Source organism: Galeopterus variegatus, unplaced genomic scaffold, assembly GCF_000696425.1.
Source record: "Galeopterus variegatus unplaced genomic scaffold, G_variegatus-3.0.2 Scaffold2815, whole genome shotgun sequence".
Taxonomy (NCBI): Eukaryota; Metazoa; Chordata; class Mammalia; order Dermoptera; family Cynocephalidae; genus Galeopterus; species Galeopterus variegatus.
In genome coordinates this window covers 131,519-147,381 of record NW_007728926.1, presented here as the reverse complement: position 1 = coordinate 147,381, position 15,863 = coordinate 131,519, and the positions used below count along the sequence as shown (strand labels likewise).

Sequence of the window (15,863 nt, the reverse complement as noted above, 5' to 3'; positions counted from 1 at the left end):
TCTCTCTCTCTCTCTCTCTCTCTCTCTCTCTCTCTCTCTCTCTCTCTCTCTCTCTCTCTCTCTCTCTTTCTCTCCCCCCCCCTCACTGAGTGATGACATGTGGTATTTCTCTTTCTGTGCCTGGATTATTTCACTTAGCATACTTTTCTCCAATCTCATTCATGTTGCTACGAATGGCAGAATTTCATTCTTTTTTATGGCTGAGTATTCCATTGTGTATATATACCACATTTTCTTTATCCAGTCATCCATCAATGGCCATTTCAGTTGGTTCCCTGTCTTGGCTATTGTAAATAGAGCTGCAATAAACATGGTAGTGCAGGTATCTCCTCGACCTGGAATGATGATTTCCATTCCTTTGGGTATATAATCAGAAGTGGGATTGCTGGATCATATGGCAGTTCTATCTGTAGTTTTTTAAGAAACCTCCATACTGTTCTCCATAATGTTTGTACTAATTTACAGTCCCACCAACAGTGTAGGAGGGTTCCCCTTTCTCTGTATCTTAGCCAGCATTTGTCATTCTCTGTCTTTTTGATAATAGCCAGTCTAACTGGGGTGAGATGATATCTCAATGTGGTTTTGATTTGCATTTCCCTGTTAATTAGTGATGTTCTGCATTTTTTCATGAACCTACTTTGGAATAAATCTAACGAAATTTGTAAAAGGTTTTCATGCTGACAGCTAGAAAACACTGATGAGAGAAATTAAATAAAGCCTAAATTACAGAGAAATGTACCATTTTATTGATCATATGATTCAATATTGTTAAGATGACAGTACTACCTAAATGTATCGAAATCTCAGTAAGCAATTTTAGCAATTGACAGGTTACCTTCTAAAAATTAAATGGAAAACTAAAGGACTTCAAAAAGCCCAAGTGACTTTAGGGAAAAAAGAACTAGTTTCTACCTGATTTAAAGATTGATTATAAATCTATAGTAGTCAAGACTGTGACATCGGCATAGCACACACATATAAATCAACAGAACAGAATATTCAATTCAGAAATATCTCCAGACAAACATGATCATTTGATTTTTTTATAATTCAATAGAGAAAGGATAGTTTTTTCAATAAGTGCTGCTAGAAAAATTGTAGATCCATGAGCAAAAATAAAATGTCTTTAACATCATACTACTTAAAAATTCAACTCAGGTAGTTAATAAATGTAGATGTAACATTTAAAATGCTAAAACTTTCTGAAGAAACATAAAAGAAATTATTTGTCACATTGTACTAGGCAAAGTTTTCTTAGATAGTTTATTTTAAAAGCACAAACCCTCAAAGAAAACTGTTGATAAATTGGACATCATCAAAAATCTTCTCTCTAAAAGAAATTATTGAGAATATTAAAAGAGATGCCACAGATTCTGAAATAATATTATTCTGAGAATTATATATATATATATCTTATAAAGAAATTTGTCAAGAATATATAAAGAACTCTTACAACTCAATAATAAGAAAACAAACAGCCTGATTTTTTTTTAAATGGGCAAAAAATTTAACAGAAACTTTACAAAAGAACATGTACAAATGGCCAATAACCACATGAAAAGATGCACAACATCAATAGTCACTAGGGAAATGCAAACTGAATCCACAAGGAAATACAACTATACATCTGTCATGGTGGTTAAAAATTTAAATACATACATACATACTGATCATTCCAAGTTTTGGTGAGGATGTATAAAAACTGGAACTCTCATGCATTGCTGATGGCAATGCAGAATAATATAACCACTTTGGAAAGAGGCTTAGCATTTTCTTACAAAGTTAAACATATGCTTATCATAGGATCTAACATTCTCACTCTGAGATATTTTCCCAAGAGAAATGAAAACTCTTATCCAAATACTCCTACATGAATGTTTATAGCAACTTTATTCTTAATGGCCACCAACAGAAACAACCTGAATGTTCACCAATTAGTGAATGAATAAACAAATTTCGGAATATGCTAATAATTTNCAACCTGAATGTTCACCAATTAGTGAATGAATAAACAAATTTCGGAATATGCTAATAATTTAAAAAGAATAATAAAAGCAAACAAGCTATTGATACAAGAAAGTATATAGATGAATCTCAAAAGCATTACGCTAAGTGAAAGCCTAACACATAAGTCTATATACTGTATGATTCCATTTATGTGACATTCTGAAGAAGATAAAACTATAAAGTCACAAAATAGATCAATGGTTACCAGGATGTGGGCATAGAGGGAGGAAATTAGCTAAAAAGGAAAACTTGTTGGTGTGATTGGAAATTCCTTTTTCTCTATTGTGGTAATGGTTATACATTTGTCAAAATACATCAAGCTATAAACTTTAAAAAGGTGAATATCACTGTATATAAATTATACTTCAATAAAAATGACTTAAATAAAAATATTTTTTTAAATTTAACTTTCTAAAAAGAGAATGAATACTAATGATGAAAACAAAGAACATAAATTAATAATTGCCTTTAAAAACAAGCTAAAGTTTCAAATGATAATAATCATCATTAAAATTTAGGTCTAGAAATATGTTCATGGAATTTGAGTAAAGCAAAAGTATCTCTTTAGCAATTTTAATTAAATCATTGAAAATCTTATAAGGTATTGCCGGTGGTTTCTGACTTATAATATCTCACAAATGAAGCATATATTATTTCTTCTACATACTGTTAAAATGTTTGAAACACTCAGTTATTTATCAATCTTGATATAATTCAAAAGTAGAAATTGCACAGTACATATTCTCTATATTGTAATAAAATAAGAAATTAACGATAAAAGTTATAAGAAAAAACTATCTTTTGAAAATTGAACAATTATCCTAAATAATTCTTCAATCAAAGAGGAATTAAAAATTTATAATTAGGTATTATTTAGGGAAAAAAACTCTAATAAGAATAAAATAAATTCTACCATTCTTAAGAATATGGTCAAAGCTAGAATCACTTAAAAAAAATAAAGCTCTAAATGCTTGCTTTAGAAAGAAAATAAATTTTCCATATGTAAAGAATAAGAGAAATAATTTTTAAAATTTAGAGAGAACAAAACTTGGTTATTAATTCTATTGAAAAACAAAACAGTAGAGTTAATAGCTAAAATCTACAATCAGTTCTGTTGAAAAGATTAGCAAAATATAAAACCTCTTGCAACTCAATTGTAGTACAATATTTTATAAAAATCATGATGATGCTCTGGTTTCTCTTCAGGTCATATAAATCCTTTGCCTTTTACTAAAGTCATAGTGATTTTTAAGATAAAGAAAACTTTACCTTTATGTTTGTTAACTCCTTGTCCTAACTTTAGTTTTGTTTTGGTATTCCCTTTCATAATCTTAGGCTTTAACATTCTGCTTATTAATTTTTATGTTTTTTTAAATTAGTAATTAATCTAATTCACTGCTACAAAAGACCAAAGATTCAAGTCCATAATATCATTCTGATAGATTCAAAGGGCATTTGAAAATATTAAACATTTATTTCTAATAACTATAATAATTGAAGGATACTTCTATTTTTTCTCAAATTGATTCCATAATCCTAATCATTAGTGAAATATTGAAGAACCCATAGAACACCTCACTCATTTAAATTCTTTTCAAAAAAAATTTAGCCTATGCAGTAAAAAAAATAAGATAGATGTTAATATTGAAAAACAGAGGTACTGAGAGCAGTCTCCCCATCTACCCAGAACCAGGCAAGAGAGCATGCCAAAAACACCACTTTCACACAGGTGGCCCCACCACAGTCACTACCACAGCCACTGCTGCCCCAAATGCAGCTCAACACCACAGCAGTAGCCTCAGCCACCGTGCAGGTATCCCACCAGACAATTGAGTGCATTGTCACAAGGAGAGTCATCAGCAGAGACCAGAAAAAGAAGAGGACATCTCTTTCCTCAAAGCCCACTCCAGAGTAGTAGGAGAAGCAACTGCTCTACCAGATGACCAGACATCAACACAGAGATACTAGAAATATGAAAACCCAAGAAAATATGACACCACCAAAAGAAAATGGTAATTCTCAAATACCAGACCCTATAGAGCAAGAAACCCTTGAAATGACTGAGAAGAAATTCTGAGCAACAATATAAGGAAACTTACTGAGATATGAGAAGACTCAGTTAGACAACATAATGAAATAAGAAAAAAAAATTCCAGTATATAAAGGAAGAAATTTACAAAGAGATTAATACCTTAAAAGAGAATGTAGCAGAATGCATGGAACTGAAAGATTCACTCAATGAAATAGAAAACACAAACAATATCTTAAGCAGCAGGCTAGACTAAGAAGATAAAAGAATTTACGATCTAGAAGACAGTCTTTTCAAAACAACCCTAGTGGACAAAAAAAAAGAAAAAAGAAAAAAAGAACAAAGGATTTTTTTTAAATGAAGAAAATCTAAGAGAGCTAGCATACAATCTTAAATGAACAAACATTTGAATCATGTGTGTTCCAGAGGAGAGAGAAAGAAAAAGACATTGAAAAACTATTCAATGAAATAATAACAAAAAACTTTCCAGGTTAGGGATAGATGCAGACCTTCAGATCCAGGAAGTTCAAAAGTCCCCAAACAGATTCAACCCAAAAAGATCCTCTCCAAGACACATTATAGTCAAACTGGCAAAGTTCAAAGACAGAATCTTAAAAGCAACAAGAGAAAAGCATTAAATCACTTATAAGGGAGTCCCTTTCAGATTAACAGCAGACTTCTCAACAGAAACTCTATAGGCTAGAAGAAAATAGGATGATATATTCAAAATACTATAAGAAAAAAACTGCCAGCTGATAATACCATACCCAGCAAGGCTATCCTTCAGATATGAGAGAAAAATATTCTATTTCCCAGACAAACAAAAACTGTGGAAGTTCACCACCACACAACCAGCCCTTATAAGAAATCCTCAAAGAGTTCCTGCATCTGGAATCCAAAAAATGATAATCGCTACCAGAAATACACAAGACAGAAAAAAAAAAAAACACTGGTAGGACAAAAATGCAAATGAGCAAGGGAAAAAAACTAAATCTTACCACCACGAAAACCATAATGACAATGTAATAATGCCACTGCTTTACTTCTGATTTTGGTAATTTTGGTCTTCTCTCTTTATTCCTGGTCAGTCTAGATAAAAATTTGCAAATTCTGTTGATCATTTTAAAGAATCAACTTTTGGTTTTGTTGTTGTTCTCTATTGATTTTTAATTCCCTATTTTACATATTTCTGTTATAACCTTTGTTATTTCCTACTTATATTTAGTTTTGGTTTAGTTTGCTCCTTTTTCTATTTTCTTAAGGTAGAAGTTTGCATTAATGATTTGAGATTTTTCTTATTTCTAATATAGGTGTTTACAAGTATATATTTTCCTTTAAGCACTGCATGAGCCCTACATTGTATAAATTTTGATAACTTGTGCTTTATCTCAAAGTACTTTCTAATCTCCCTGTGATTTTTCTTTTTACCCATTGTTTATATAGGCGAGTGTTGCTTAATTTCCACACATTTGTGAATTTTCTAAATTTCCTTCTGTTATTGTGATCATATTTTCTATTATTTTCTAGGATCTTAGCCTTTTTAAATGTATTAACACTTGTTTTGTCACCAAAGACCTAGAGAGAATTATATTAAGTGAAACAGGTCAGGCACAGAAAGAGAAATATCACATGTTCTCACTTATTTGTGGGAGCTAAAAATAAATAAATAAATACACAAACAACCTGGGGGCAGGGAGAAGACACAACAATTACAATTCCTTGAAGTTGATATGACAAGCATACAGAAACGACATTGTTGGGATGGAGGGAGAAAGAGGGAGGTTTCGGTAATGGGCCACAATAATCAACCACATTGTATATTGACAAAATAAAATAAAATTTAAAAAATAATAAAATAAAATATCTAAGTTGGTGTTTAAAAAATAAATAAATAAATAAATAATAAAAACAAATAAAATTAAATAAATAAATAAATTTTTTAAAATAGAAAAAAAAGAAAAACTGTAACAAAACATCATTATTTGCAGATGATGTGAGTAAAACTAAATTATCATAATATTAAATTATAAGGATACAAAATAAATACTTTTAAAATACATATGTAAGTGCCAGTAACAAGAGGTTAGGAAATATAATGGGAAAAAATCTCATTCTTATTATGCATATATGTAGTGCTTCTCAAACTTTAATGTGCATAAATATCACCTGAGGATCTTGTTAAGGCGAAGATCAGTAAATTTGAGGTGGGACTCAAGGTATCACATTTCTAATAAATTCCCAGGTACTGTTACTGATTATACTTTGAGTAGTAAGGCATACACACACACACACACAATACATCACACACACACACACACACACACACACACACACACACACACAATACATATATATAAAATAAGTATTTCTTAGATTTTAAAATTATACATTAGACTATATAAGCATGTATATGTGTATATACATATATATATATGTATATAGAGACAAATATATTCTCATTTATAATTTTAAAACTTAAGAGCTAGCAAGAAATCAGTAAAACATTTATTTGTAAAAAGATATAAGATTAAAATATTACTTGGAAAGAAAAGAATATTTAAATAAAGAAGAGAAATGTCATATTCCTGGATGAGAAGACAATAGTATAAAAATGTCTATTCTTCTTAAAAATTTAATCTGATGCCTTTAGTTTAACACCAGTGAAAACCACCAAATGATGTTTCTGCAACTTACATATAGATTACAGAGTTCAACCAGAAGAATTAATATGCCATATTGGCTATCAAATTTTTTCACAAAGAGGGCATTAGGTAGTTTTTTTCCCCTCCAGAAATTAAAATGTATTATAAAATAACAATAATTAAAACATTTTCTATCATAGAAATAGACAGATTGAAAGTATGAGATACAAAGTTCAGCTATAGACCCAATTGTGCCTATGAACTTAGACTCTAATAAAGGTGGCATATCAAAACACTGATAAAAGGAAGAATTATTTGACAAATGAATCGGGAAACCTGGAAAAATTACCAAAAGAGATTTATATTCTGTCCTCACCACATTACAAATTTAGGATTTAATAAAACAAGCATAGACACACACACAACACGCATCAAATTATGTGAAGTTCAACATAAAAGATAAATTTTGAAGCATCCACAAATAGGAATTGCAAAAAAGCATAAATAAGAAAAAACACAGGTACCAAATTGATTTTAAAAATAAGCTTTTATCTATTATAATATTTATTATTTTACATGATCCCATTCTCTTAGAATGGGACCAATCAATATAGTGAGCAATCATTGTCCATTACTAACATTAACTCCATACTTCTGACAAAAATTCAGTTTCTATAATTTAGCTATTATCTCTAACATGGTTCTTGTTTTTTACCAAAAGCCCTATCAACATGATGAGACCAATCAGCACAGAGATCTCTCTCTGATTACAATTGTAGCTTTCTTCACCATATCCTCAGTGAGATTATCCATTTTGGTCACAGACTGCCTCCTGTAGCTCTCCAAATAACATCAAATGACAAATGATTAAGAACTTTTTAAAGGACAAATCATCATTTCCTCCACAAGTTGCACACAACATAAATGTGTCTTTAAGAGGGTATGTCATCTTAGAAAGCATCAATAAATTAATAACAGTGTAAAACTAGGTTTTACACTGACCACTAGCATTTCCTTGCCAACTATCTGATAGGGGCATAGTGTAAGTGTTACGGAAAGGTGTTGCCAAGGAAACTAGGTCACTCAGAGAGGGCGGAGAACACAGGTTTATTATGCCAGCACACCCAAGTGGAATTGCATTTCAAATACCTGGGCGTCAGATAGAGGGGGAACTAGACTTATATACCTTTCTGAACAAGCAAGTAAGCAAGCATTTTGATTGGCTGTATTTAGGCTGAGTTCCCCAAATTGGGGTCTCAAGCAGTTAACTGGGTCAGTGGCTTTAAGTAAGGGGCTGGCCCAACGTTTCACAGCTCAGCACAAAAACAGGAAATGTGGTCAAGGAGTGAGACTACATCTAAAAAATGGGTACGAGGTTTTGAGTAGGGGTCTTCTTCAGCAAAAAGCAACCCCATCTCTCATCTATGTAGGAAATTGCTGGTAAGCTGTGGTTCAGCTCAGTCTACTAACACAGGAAAGCTAAAAATAAAACTGACAGGCTTGTAACCACAGAGCTACAGATCTCAAAAGCTGCATCTCAGTTGTTTAAATCTTAACACAACTCTGGATCCTTCTTACATGGAGGCAGATATTAGCTAACACAATTAAAACAAAGATAAAAACAAGGATTTAAACAAAGGAAGGGCAAGGAATCCAGCCATTACATAAGCACACAGTGAATGCTGCAATAATTACCAGAGAGTCCAAAATAATAGATTGCCAAATATATATAATCTTATCCCAAATTTCTAAATATCCTTTTGAAATTACACCTTCAGGGTAGGTACTGGGTCTGGGTCTTCTTTAGGTCCCTCTTCTGAAGCTGGTGATGTCATGGTTAAAGGAACCTAGTCCAATCTAGCAATTTTCAAATTCATGTCTTCTACTTGTGTTTCTCCAACATCATAAAGACACTCATAATTACAAGCAATTTTACAAGTTTGCCTTTACAGGGATAAAATACAGAAACATACTTTGTAAACATACTCTTTTTCTGAAGTAATAAAAAGTATTAGTGGTAGATATTAGTAATGTCTCAATATTGAATGAACCCATGTAATAGTTTCTAAATTTCCAATATTTTTATCAGAACTCACCAAAGCAAATAATCTGTGTTCTTGGGGGATTACATTTACATAAATCATTAGCCATAGAGTACAATAAAACTTCATTAACTCAGACCTCTCTAATTCAAATATCATCATAAGAGAGGAAGTAAGGTAATAACACAAAGCTCTGTGGCTAGAGATGGGAAGTACAATAAATTTGAAACATTCTTCAACTAACTAGTTGGGCATGATTTTAGAAGGTTCTTTTAACCTCTCTGGTTTCTGTTCATTTGTGTTTAAAAATGTGGCTAGAGATGGGAAGTACAATAAATTTGAAACATTCTTCAACTAACCAGTTGGGCATGATTTTAGAAGGTTCTTTTAACCTCTCTGGTTTCTGTTCATTTGTGTTTAAAGTGAACTAGTTTGTACAATAAATCCATCCCATCATTATACAATTATTTGATTCATCGTGTGCCAAATAGATGTTTTTCATGCTTTATTTTTTCCATAAGCAATGTTTCTGGGAATGAAATTATTTTAGTTTGCATGTTTTTTTTAATCTGGAGTTTGTGAATGGCTCTGAGGAATTAAATGAGTTCTCTAAATTTGGGCAATTATGTTTATGCATTTTTCTGGACAGAGGTTCATAGCCTTCATCTGATTTTCTAAAAGCTCTGTGAACTTCTCAAAATAAGGTTAAGAACCACTTACTTCAATAATGAACTAATTCTGAATGATACTCATCAACTTGTAAAAACAGAGTTCCAAAATATTGCTCAGTAATCTTGTGTTGGTTCTGTAACATTCTGTACTCTGCATGGATAAATATAGTACAGGCTACATTTCAAACTTTCACTAATGACTGTCCCCCCCAATCGGTGATGGGATATGGATTGCATCTGTCTGTTTCACCTCCTTATATCAAGTGCCTTGAACAATGCCTAGCCATAATAGGTTCTCAATGAAGCAAGGAAGAGGGATGTCTACCAGTTTATCTCCAGGGGAAGAAGGCATCTGGTGAGTGATCTTCTCATCTGGGTTTGGATTGAGATTCCAAAACTCTATGAGATAATGGGAGAGTTAGGAGGTAAGAATAAAAGGTGATCAACTGCAAGTCAAGCCTGTAATTTCAGCCAAAAGAAAATGGAGGTCCAAAGTAAGAAAGAGCCCTACCAAAAGTGACAAAGCCAAGACTGGCCCCCTAAACCAACGGTACAGGGCTTCTTCCATGCCACTACTTCATCCGGCTGAGAGAAGACACAGAACCTAATTTATGAATTCAAATGAGCATGTCACCCAAATTCCAATTTCTTTCTTTTAACTAAAATCCAGCAACTAACAACCTCCTTCATTAAAAATAGACATACCATAAATAACCTGTGATTTTTTTGGCCTGGTTTATGAAATCCAGCAACTAACCTCCTTCATTAAAAATAGACATACCATAAATAACCTGTGATTTTTTTGGCCTGGTTTATTAATGTAACCAAATAAAACAGCACCATGTCTTATATGTAATATCAATTGGATTCAAATTCTTTGTCATTGTCATATCTATAAAAATATTCAGTCCCATAAATAAAATTGCTTTTATGATGCAAACTTAATTCATTTTTCAATAATGTTTATCTGTCTGAACTCATAATTACAGGAAGAAAAAGTCTTCATTAGTGTCTTTTAAAACAGATATTATATAAAATTGAATGCATGTGATTTCATTCCTATACACTTCTGGAATTGTCTTTTAAAAACCTAATAACATTGGCATTTTTTACATCTTTTTACAGGAGCATTGTTTTGAACCCAGCCTATTTCCGAAATCATCTTCGTCAAGCGGCAGTGTTTAGATGTCTGGAGAGATATTCAGAAGCTGCCCGGTATGTTTGTTATAACTTTTGTGAAGATTTATTTCAAGTTAAATTAATTTTATTCTCAGATTCTGGTAATAGCATGATAAACTTTCCTTTTCTCTCATCGAATATGATTTTACCCGAATTATTGTCTTATAAACATCACACCAACAATTACTGACTATCTTTTTCTTTAATCAAAGCTGTTCCATGATCATAGCTCTTAGCAAAATTTAAACTTTACAGCCACAAGGTCACTGACAGTGATGAGAAAACTTTCATAGGATATTAGAAATGAACTTGACCTCTCGGTCTCAAAGAAGTTCCTGGTCCAGGTTGTAGTGAGACAATTCCGTGATTATATCTTTCTTGAGTTCTGGAGATGAAATCCGATCACATGAAAAGTCAATTTTTAAGTATGTGGCATCAATTAGGTAACACCAAGGGTTATTAGAGGAGGCGTACCAAAGTATTGCCTCTTGGACTCCAATGTGTTTTTTAAAAAGGGGGGAAAAAAACCTTGTGAAGCAGCTCCTCCCAATATTTTCATCCCCAGGACCTACACTTATGGCAAAGAATTATAAGAGCTGTGTGTGAAGCAGCCTGAGTGCTACACTTAGAATTTCTTCTCACCTGTGATAGCCAAGGTTGTTTTTCTTCCTGTGTCAGGCTCATCTATTGGGATCCAATTCCCTTTACAAATTCTCTCAAAGAATTTTCCTCCTCTCCCAATGTATAGGTATCTGCTGTTTCTTTCTCATCAACTTTAACACCCCAGGAATTTAGCAAGAAAATGTGAGTGTTTTCTAGATTTCCGACTGGGATCCAATTCCCTTTACAAATTCTCTCAAAGAATTTTCCTCCTCTCCCAATGTATAGGTATCTGCTGTTTCTTACTCATCAACTTTAACACCCCAGGAATTTAGCAAGAAAATGTGAGTGTTTTCTAGATTTCCGAGCACCTAAGGATAAACCTGCACTAATAGGGATGGGGTGCCTAGTACTAAGAGGTTGCAGATGGCTACTGTCTCTAGAGCATTTGTAAATGACACTGTCCTTAAAATGAGAAGCAAGAGTCTAAGTGGATAATAAAATGGTTCAATGATATTGACATTGTAAGGTTGACATGAATTCCATTTATGTAAGATGGTCCCAAGTGTTGCCTGAGCTCAATCAAATGGATATGAAAGGCAGAGTGAATCCCAACTACTTCCGTTTTGCAGTTGAGCAACCGAATGCCACACCATCTTTTTACCTGTGTGTCAGTGTCCACCAAGAAAAATTAAAGTAGGTCTTTATCACTCTTTTTCGTATTCCATTTTTTCCTATACTATTTCTCCAAAGTGTTTTAACAAATGTACTCACATATGATTTCTTCCTACTTTTTATTTTCTCCTCTGAAGTGTTTCTGTGGCTTACTTTCTGCCTGCCCACTTTTACTAACTGTGTGAATGAGAGAGAATTTAAGAGATGATAATAAGTGTTCTTCTGTCTCACACTTCAAGAAAGGGGTTTTTGTAAAGGTCACTAGCTACAAATGAAGCTAATGAGTTCAGCATACACAGATAACATCTATCTGCAAAATAACTTGCCTTAAGAAGTGGTTTATTAATGTGTCGTGAATTCAATCAAAGGATCAATAGGATAGATACTACTTCAGAACTAGATTGCAACTAATAAAAAGCTGCCAGTACTGAGATTGTATAGACTCTAAAGAGCAGATTCTTAAATATTCAGGAATTTGGAGGGAGCTGGTTTTTATACTGTACAGAAAATTAGCAATGCCAGGAGAAAATATTCTATGGAAATTGGCAAATGCTACAAATCTAGACTTTTTTCTTTTTTGGTTTTTTCGTTTGTTTGCTTTTCATTTTTATTGAAACATATTGGTTGTACTTATTTGTGGGGGACATAATTGAATACCAATACATGTATACAATGTGTGATAATCAAATCAGGGTAATTAGCATATTCATCATTACAATTTGATCTCCTCTCTTCTAGCCATTTGATAGCATGCAGTAAATTATTGTTAGACAAGTTACCAGCATAATGTAGGCTATAGCTTAATTGTATTAACCCTAATTGTCTCAGCCAAAGTGATAACAAAAACTCTTTATGGGTCCTAAAACAAACAAATAAGTAATAAAAACTTGAAAATTAGGAGCTTGTCAATATTTGCCATGTAAAATTGGCACTGAATATTTCATTGCCCTTGGCATGTATATTCCTGCAGCGAAATAGATATATCTGTTTAACATCATTTGATGACTGACCTGACAATGTTCCTTGATAAGGTTCCTGATCATTGTTAATTATGCCGGACTTTCCATCAGAGAGGCAGACACAACTACTATCAGACACAAGTGTTTTTCATCTTGGCTTCCCTGGCAATTATAGTCCTCAATATACAATATTAAGTCATTCTTCCCCTCTCCCCTACTGGAAGGAATGCTCTGAACTATGAACATGAATATCTTAGCTATTATATTTCTAATATAAATCAATAAATATAAATTAATGTACATATATATATATATATATAATTCATGTTTATCAGTCAATCTTTTGGAGATTTGGGTAGTTTGGTTCAAGCCTCTTAGAAGCAAGTTATATTAAAACTCACTGGTAAAGCCCAGACATTAAGGTTATTTCCTCTAGGAGGCCAAGTGGTCATGTTTCTGGGATTGAGAGGCACCTACCAAATAGAAAAGAATGCCATTATTTTGTAACATAGGAGATCCTAAAACCATGATTCCCAATGAAGTAGATCAGCCCAAATCTCATCCAAGATAGAGTACTTATAACCACACCCTAGAGCTTGTCATGACTGAGGTTTTCTTAATCTAATCACCTTCACCCCAGAAGGGATTCCTAGTGAACAGGCCAGAAAGATTCCCAGGACCGCTTCATAAAAGCCCAAACTCTACACCAGAGAATCTGGAGAAAATGCTTCTTTCTGTGGTTAAATGGAAGGTATCAGTAAAGTTTACAATAATGGGCAGGTCCTTTTATTTTATGGGTCAATATCCTTTCAGTAACATCCTACCAGAAGAAAAAAGAAGAATGCATAGATGGTGGAGATGGAATAAAGTTAGGGATATTTTACTATTGTTTAGGCTCTGCAAGGATGCTGGCCACCCTTGAAGATACAGCCCACACTGGCTAAACTGATGAAATCACATTTTCAGACCATAAAACTAAGTTCAGATTGCTGTAACCCTCCCCCATACCCTTAAGAAATAAACACCCTGTGAGGCTTTACCTGAAAGAGCAAGTAGCCTAGCTCTTTAACATCTCTCTGTTTCTATGTACATAAAAATATCTATGTTAACATAGAATTCCTTTGCTCAAATCTGCCCATCCTCCAACACTCACACTTATAGACACTTACACGTACACTTATATATACACATTTGTCACTACCTTCATGAGAAAGATAATAATATGAGAAAAAAATATTCGGAGCCATAAAACAAAAGAAAAGCCAAGACTATTTTGTGAAGAGACCTACTGAACCTTAACAATATGAATGGCATGGAGTCTTTCATCTCTGTGTGCTCAATGACTGGCACAAGGCTAGAACATACCAAGCACCTGTTAAGGGGTAAAATTAAATTAGTTTTTGAGTCTGTGGTGTCAGGTGGTTGATCACCATTTGGTTCCATCAGTAAAAACATGTCGTATGGAATTGTTAGTAGAACTCTGGTTGAAAGATAAATATGACAATGTGCACATAATAAAGATCATGTGATAGCATGCTGTCTCCTACAGTGAAGATCCAAAGGCAAAAAAAAGGTGGCATTGCACAGATCACACTGTGTAAGAAGAAGCAAATAGAAGGTAAAAGTAAAGAAGAAAATACAAAAAAGCCCCTTTATCTATCATTGATGAAGAATTAGCTGTGTATTTTTACACACATGAACTAGACAGTGGATACCAGAAGAGGAATAACACACTCAAAAGCCTCCAATGCCCAGGCCAATTGAGAGATAAAAGGATGGGGGAGCCACAGACTGCACCACTGCTGTAAACACCACTTCCACACAGTTGGTCCACCACAGCCACTGCTACTACAAGGGCAGCTCACCTCCACAGCAGCAGTGGCAGCCACCATGTAGGCAGCCCACCACACACTCAACTGTACTGACACAAGGAGAGTCACCAGCAGAGCCTGGAAAAAGAGGAGGAAGTACCTCTCCTCCAAGCCTACTACAGAGTAATAGAAGAATCAACTGCTCTACAAGTTGACCAGTCCTCAACCTAGAGATATGAGAAATAAGAAAAAAAAAACAAGAAAATATGACCACACCAAAGTAATATAGTAATTCTCAAGTACCAGAATCCATAGAGCAGGAAAACCTTGAGATGACTGAAAAGGAATTCCAAGCAAAATCTTAAAGAAATTCAACAAGATATGAGAAGACTCAGTTAGACAACACAATGAAATGAGAAAAAGCATCCAGATATGAAAGAGGAATTTACAGAGATTAAAACCTTAAAAAAGAAGGTAGCAGACCTCCTGGAACTGAGGGATACATTCAACAAAATAAAAAACATGACTGAGAGCTTAAGCAGCAGATAACAGCAAGCAGAAGAAAGAATTTCTGAACTCAAAGATAGTCTTTTTTTAAATAAGCCAGATGGACAGAAAAAAAGAAAAAAGAATCATAAAAATGAAGAAAATCTATGAGAGCTTGCTGACAACCTTAAGCACACAAACATCTGAATCAAGGGTATTCCAGAGGGGGAGGAGAAAGAAAAGGCATTAAAAGCCTATTCAATGAAATAATAATGGAAAAAACTTCCCAAGTACAGGGAGAAAAACAGACATGCAGATTCAGGAGGCTCAAAAATCCTCAAACATTCAATCCAAAAAAGATCCTCTCTAAGACACACTATTTTAGTCAAACTGGTGAAGCTCAAACACAAAGAGAGAATTTTAAAAACAGCAAGAGAAAAGCATCAAGTTGTCTGTAAGGAAGTCCCCATCAAACTAACAGCAGACTTCTCAAACTCTACAAGCCAGAAGAAAATGGGATGATACATTCAAAATACAAAAGAAAAAAACTGTCAGCCAAAATCACTATACTCAGTAAGGCTATCCATCAGAAATGAAGAAAAATAGTGTACTTCCCAAACAAATACAAACTGTGGGAGTTCACAGTCAGCCCTGCAAGAAATCCTCAATGGAATCCTACATCTGGAATCTGAAAAATGATAATCTCTACCATGAGTACAAAAGAAAAAAACTGTCAGCCAAAATCACTATACTCAGTAAGGC

At 33.5% G+C, this 15,863-nt stretch overlaps 1 protein-coding gene across 1 annotated transcript in view; it reads left to right on the top strand.

Annotated features, from left to right (window-relative positions):
- Positions 1-15,863, top strand: part of SPATA16 (spermatogenesis associated 16) — a gene marked incomplete at its 3' end in the record, with an annotated part of 224,303 nt that overhangs the window by 94,408 nt on the left and 114,032 nt on the right. Inside the window, exon 3 of the mRNA XM_008583058.1 lies at positions 10,517-10,606. Coding sequence (XP_008581280.1) covers positions 10,517-10,606 — 90 coding nt within the window. The remainder of the gene's footprint in view (positions 1-10,516; positions 10,607-15,863) is intronic.